This window comes from Ruditapes philippinarum, unplaced genomic scaffold (genome assembly GCF_026571515.1).
Source record: "Ruditapes philippinarum isolate M1 unplaced genomic scaffold, ASM2657151v2 ctg10936_1_1_1_1, whole genome shotgun sequence".
Lineage (NCBI taxonomy): Eukaryota > Metazoa > Mollusca > Bivalvia > Venerida > Veneridae > Ruditapes > Ruditapes philippinarum.
In genome coordinates this window covers 13,767-20,002 of record NW_026855474.1, presented here as the reverse complement: position 1 = coordinate 20,002, position 6,236 = coordinate 13,767, and the positions used below count along the sequence as shown (strand labels likewise).

The following is a 6,236-nucleotide window of genomic DNA, read 5'->3' as shown; positions in this document are numbered from 1 at the left end:
CAAGTAACTAAGTTACTTTATGTTGCAAAAAAAAGTAGTACAATGTACATGTATCACTACGCTAACAAACATAGCCGTATTAGCTTTGTCCTACTTTAAAGTGGATTTATCTGAAATAGTAAGTAAGTATTTAAAAATCTCAATTAAAACAATAGAAAGGTATCATTTGGATACCCATATAAGATATTTCTTTGGGGAAAAATTATTGATATAGTTCGAAGTGATTCAGTTTGATCATCTAAATGATAGATAATGATATTTTGTTCTAGAACAATTTATTGTCTAGGAATATTATGTATTATTGGGCCATGTATCAGCAACATCTATATATAATCATATCGTGTTTTATAGTCATGGATGATAATAAATATTATCAACATGTGATAATAAATATTATCAACATGAGTATGTATGATAATATTCATGAATCTGACAGCTTACCAGCCTAGTAGTAGTAATGGCATGACAGAACTTCCGTTATTGACCAGTTCGCTTTAAATTTGGAACAAAAATTCATAAAGATCGGTCAGGGTTGGCTTCGCACAGGTCAAACAGACGAGTCATTTTTTTTTATTTAAACAGGCCAATGGAAATTTATATTTCTCTAGCAATGATATCGCTGGGTCCAGAAGAAGTATGGATATAATATGGAGGCCCTGTTTTCCCGGAAGTTGCCGGATATATTTCACGACATGCGCACTAGCGATGATAAAATGAACGCTTAAATAAAAGACAAACAGTAAAAGTATATTTTTATTGTTCATTTTTATTGTTTTCTGAGAAAATAGTTCATCTGTGTACATGTTTAACAGCAAAGGCACAATATATTAAAACATACATTAAAGGTACGTTTTTTGGCAGTTAGTAGCATAAAAAATAATACATAATATAAATATAATAAACAATTCGTGAAACGGATATGATAAAATACTTGCACTATCTTCGGATAGGTGAACATTTACACTAACAGGAAAGCGCTTTTCTACAAAAATATCTTTGGTAATATGAATATACAAACGAAACCAAAGGCCTACTGACACATAAGGTGGGGGAGGGGTTTAACCAGATATCCCTGCCACTTTGAACTTTGAGGGTCATTGTTTGTCCGGGTTTTTTTTTTCTTACATAAAAATCAGTATTTTCCGCCGTTTTGTTACCGTTTTCATAAATAGTATTCTAAACACCCCGTACAATTAATTTCTTGTAAAATGATATCTTTTGGTTGAAAGAAAAATTTAAAAAAAATTATCAAGTTATTAGATCTCTCAATATAAGTATAATTTCCTCCAAGATATAGAAACAGATTCTTACATAACACTTTCGTGTGAACAGTGAACACTTTTACCTTCCTTAGAGCAGTAGACCGGAAGTGACGTTTCAAAGCATTTGAAATACGTATAGAGATGAGTGAAAAGTGTAAGCACATATTCTTTTCTGATATGATAACATTTGGCTAAAATTCAATATGTATACACATGTTTAAACATGTGAAAAAATATGTTAAAAACACAAACAATACAATAATTATTATGCATATAACCGGAAGCATCTTTTTCTCTGACGCCATTCACGTGCTGAGATATGACGTCACCTACAGATGGAGGTGATCTCCCTTGAAGGGTATATTGTGTAATGAATATGTTGATTACAGTTTTTTCGACTTATAATCTCTAATAGTCTCAAAATAGTAATGAATGATTAATGACTAAGTAACATAATATTACAAACAGTTAAATGATTTTTTAGGAAAAAACAGAAGCAGAAAAAAAAAACATTAAAAGTAGAAAGTATATTATAAATCTGATAATTTATACCCTTATGGAATGAGTATGAATATTTCAAAAATGGCAAGATTTGAAACTGTTTGATTTAAAAATGTTATTTTCGGTGGTTTAGAATTTTTATTTAAAGCAAAAACTTCATATTTGGCTAAACCTCAATATATCACCTCTTTTTTTGGATTTCTTTTGCGTCACTTAAATTCTGCAAAATTTATATTTTAAAATAATAATGATAAAACATCTTTTACAAAAATGAACACATAGCTAAAGTCTAATTTTTAGAAACTACGGAAGACCATTTAGCATATTTACGGCTGCAATTCACATTAGTTTCAGTACAAATAAAATACGGTGTCTCGTTAGGGCCATCGTTGTTAAGAAATAAACGCATTGCAGCACATGGGTATAACAGTACCCCGTAAATAAATAGAAGTAAAAATGATATATTAAAAATGAATTAGATCAGATCAACTGTCAATTCATTTCGCCTCGCTCACCGCCCAAATGCCCTTTGTCTCCATTTTGAGCAATATTATGCTCTGGTCTGAAGTCTATTTTTAGTTCGGGCTTCAAACTCACTATATGTTTAAGAACATACAAATATACACCGTGTCTGTCTACACACGTATTTGTTCCGGAAGTTCATTTCTATACCTCAATCTTACAGAATCGATACACAAGTCTTTTGGAATTCTCTGTTTTCTTGATAATGTTCTTCTTGTAATATTGCCGGATCGATCGGCTAAGCTTATCATAGTTCATTGCTGGGCGGTTTTTTCGCTTGCCCCAAAGTTTTGCAACTCTTGCGGAGTTTTCGATCTTGAACACTCCTTCCGATCGATTTACCCACCGGATGCAATCAGTGTAATGCCCATCGAGCAGAAGATTTCTTAGAAATTGGTGCAGCTGTATCGTCTGCCGATGATGTTGAACGGATTCTTCTGGTAATCGGTCAGGATCGTCGACTAAAGAGAGAAGAAAACAACACATATTTATTATATAGTAAAACAAGTATATATATTTAAATAAATACCAAAGAATACACCCTTCCCATGGCCCTCGCACGCCTTCGATTTCATAGCTTACAACCATCGAAGTAATTTTTCATATTTTTGCTGTTGCTACTATTTTTGTAAAAAAAATATTCTTTACGTTATTTACTGCTTCTTTATTTACGCTTTCATTAAAAAACCTACTCATACCAGTACGTTAAACCTCCTTGTTTGAATATTTTGTTTTTAAATTTCCCGGTTAAAACAAGCCATGTACCAGGTGTTATCATTAAACAGCCTATCGACGCAAGTTGTGTGCAACATTTTAATATACTTACATGTACAGGTGTTTTCTTTATTTTTTGGTGTTTCTGGGAGACTTTCGCATTCGCTGAAGGAACTGGGTGAGGGACTCAAACTTCCGGAGCTACTTGTTCGGTCCGGGGACACTGGAACTGGTATGTTTTGAATGAGTGGTAACGTCTGACTGTGTGTCGTCTGCATATATACTGGAAAAAGAAAACAGGACAAGGTCAAGGTCGATGCATTTTGATATATAGAAAAATGAAAATATCTGGACAGTTAAATGTTCTAGGTTCCGAAAGAAATGAAAATTGGACTAAATTTGTGATTTATTGTAAATATCACGGTGTTAATATATACAAAAGTAAAGACTTGATCAAATATTTATTTATAGAAAACATGGGATTTATTCAAATGATACAACATGTATAGCTTGATTTTGTAACATACCGAGTTTCCACACTTCCAAGCGTGCAATAAGCGTCGGTCCGGCAATGGGAGCATAAAGTTTGAACCTTTCCTCAGTCATTGAGCAGAGTTCAGCACCGGATACGTAGAAATAGTCCAAATTCGGTTCCGGGATATTGTATTTTGCGCACTGCCAAACAATCCATTGTTTAACTTGATCATGCGTCCAAAGAAATGGATCTGAAAGGAAAAAAGATGGATTTTTTACATCATTTTAACGGAAAGTGTAAACAAAAGTAAAGAAGGTAATAACAAATCATGATAAAAAAAAGACCATGATAATAATAATATCATCATCATCATAATAATTATTATCATCATGATAATTATCATCATAGTAATTATCACCATCACAATAATCATAATTATCATAATTATTATTATTATCATCATCAGCATTATTTGATTTATATATGTTACATTTATGTATATATTCTACTTTTATAGCTGTTTATCTAAATAGTATAACTCTTCCTAAAGTTTAAGTGCTTTAAACCCAAGTAAACAAACGATTTAAAGTGACGTGACGTTAAACCAGCCGTTATTTTGGGGTGTGTAAGCCCCATTGTAAACAAAACTTTCAGTGACCAGCGTAATAGCGATTTATTTGTTTGTTTACATGGCATTTTAAAGCGAATTATATATTAACAAGTAGTTTTATTTCAAGTCGTGAGAGGAAGAAATATGTTTACGTTCCCAACTAGCGTTATATCGTGAAAAGTTGATGATTTGGGAATTTGATAAAATTAAACCTTTTTGTCGTGAAGGTGAAATAAAGCGTACGAAGTAAATAAAGCCCTGGGGTAAAGTAGAGAATAAAAATTAAGCTATTATTTTATTGCCCTATTTTTATGGGATGAGTGTTGAATGTATCTTTATCAATTCCACGTTTTAAAACTATTTTAATAACTAGATTTGTAGTTAAGCTTTAACGTATCATACATATTTTATAATATTTGCGCACATAAATGAAAACACACCTCTATCAATTCCAAGGCACATGCATGTTTCTTCAACATCTTGCCGACATTCTTGGATTGCAATATCTTCCACATTTGCTGTTTCTGAATACTGTCCATAATTTTCAGAAGAGTCTAAACTATTTTGATCCATATTTCCACGGGCTTGTGGCACATGGGATAATTGATCTAGGTAAAAGTTTGTTCGGTTTAAATCTACGTATGAATCCGGAGAAAACCTTGAACAGTCTGCGCTATCGTCGAGATCAAAGTAGTCCGAGGTCTCGTCCGGTTGGTAAGGAGAACCTTGATCCGCGGCTACCGGAACTGGCGGTAGAGCAGACGACTTTGTGAAGTCGAAGGTTTCCGAATAGAAATCTGTTGATGGATGTTCGAAGTCCCCTTGCATTGCTTCCAAACTGTCTAGAGGCGTCTCAGGAACCTAATAAAGTAGATTTTTTCATTGTTAATTTTGTTGAAGTTTTTCATTATTTTTTTCCAAGATAAGATTATAAATATAAAATACCAGAAGAAATATCCGTTCTAAAATCTCATTATTTTAAAGGCAAAATGGCAAATGTACAAAATGATGCATAGAAGTTTTAATTACCATGATAGAGTTTAGTAGTACTAATTTGAATCCAAATTCGTCGCCAATAAGATCACATAATTATATAATCAATTTCTATTATTAAATCTTTATTTTTTAACTATAAAACAACTTCTACTTACTTCTTGATCAACGGGGTTTAGAGCCAAGTTCTTGCGTTTAGCGTAAAGAATAATTCCTTCAAATCCTGGAAAAGTAAACATCAAATATATATAAACACACTATACTTTGAATTTAATGCATTGATATATTTATTTTTTACGCAAATTTCAAAAATAATGTATCATAAAATTTCAAAATTAATGTATCATAAAATTTCAATATGAATAAAAAAATGCAAATTAAAAAAAAAATCCCACTTGTTAAATAACGCATCTGTAACAATATAAATGCCAAAAATTATTATTTTTTCAAAGCATTTGAAAAGCGGTTGATATAAGAAAATAAGCATTTAAAAAAGCAAGTAAAATGTTAAATGCAGTAGAAAAAAAAGAACACAGTCATCAGAACTAACTACAAACATGTAAACAGACGCATACAAACATTCAAAAGGTTGCAAAAGCTCTTTAAATTTACCCATTGCTTTTTGAAAGCTGTACATTGTCGTATTCAAAGATAAACTTGTAAATCTCACCAAATATTTAAAACTATATTGCTTTTAAAACACTATTATCCAAATACAAACTTGTGAGCTCGCTTGCTTAACTAAAATGATAATAGTAAATGTAAAAATTTGGTTTATATATCAGTACTTTGCGCTGAATTCTACGAAAACACTCCGTTTACATCTGGGCCGTATCGAGAGGCTCCTAAAGGGAAAACATATTTAAAATCCATTTGTTATTTTTAATGTTTAAACAACTATTACTCCAAACAATGGCTATAGCGTCCAGGATAAGTTAAATAAATAAAATTTCAAGTATTTTGAGAACATTTATATGCAATTTAATGTCTAAAATGTTTAAAATACTTAGAAAATTTACATGTAGGTCAAACAAATTGCGTGAGAACTCTCCTTCATTGAACCTCATGACCGGGTTTTCCCGTTAAAGAACAAGCGATTTGATTGGTAAAGAGACTTCTGACGTAAATTTTGACTCAACGTTTTATCTTTAGCAAAAGT

The 6,236-nt window shown here is 31.7% G+C and overlaps 1 protein-coding gene across 2 annotated transcripts; it reads right to left on the bottom strand.

Moving 5' to 3' along the window:
* Positions 1-746: 746 nt before the first annotated feature.
* On the bottom strand, positions 747-5,861 carry LOC132743450 (transcription factor ets-4-like). 2 transcript variants are annotated; one of them, XM_060731974.1, is made up of 6 exons: positions 5,748-5,861; positions 5,236-5,300; positions 4,525-4,945; positions 3,527-3,724; positions 3,112-3,282; positions 747-2,746 (listed from the first exon to the last, which is right to left on the bottom strand). In XM_060731974.1, the coding sequence occupies exons 3-6, from the start codon at positions 4,910-4,912 to the stop codon at positions 2,430-2,432; spliced, it is 1,074 nt and encodes a 357-aa protein (XP_060587957.1). In that variant the 5' UTR covers positions 4,913-4,945; positions 5,236-5,300; positions 5,748-5,861; the 3' UTR covers positions 747-2,429. The 2 variants fall into 2 exon arrangements, with proteins under 2 accessions (XP_060587957.1, XP_060587956.1); XM_060731973.1 differs by having other exon boundaries at positions 5,690-5,846.
* Positions 5,862-6,236: the final 375 nt, after the last annotated feature.

Coding starts and splice junctions, on each gene's coding strand:
- LOC132743450 (XM_060731973.1), bottom strand. CDS start 5,714: ATGTACAGCTTTCAAAAAGCAATGG. Junction 3,283..3,526: donor CTTGGAAGTGTGGAAACTCG/GTATGTTACAAA, acceptor TTCTTTTTCCAG/TATATATGCAGACGACACAC. Junction 2,747..3,111: donor TAAAGAAAACACCTGTACAT/GTAAGTATATTA, acceptor TTCTCTCTTTAG/TCGACGATCCTGACCGATTA.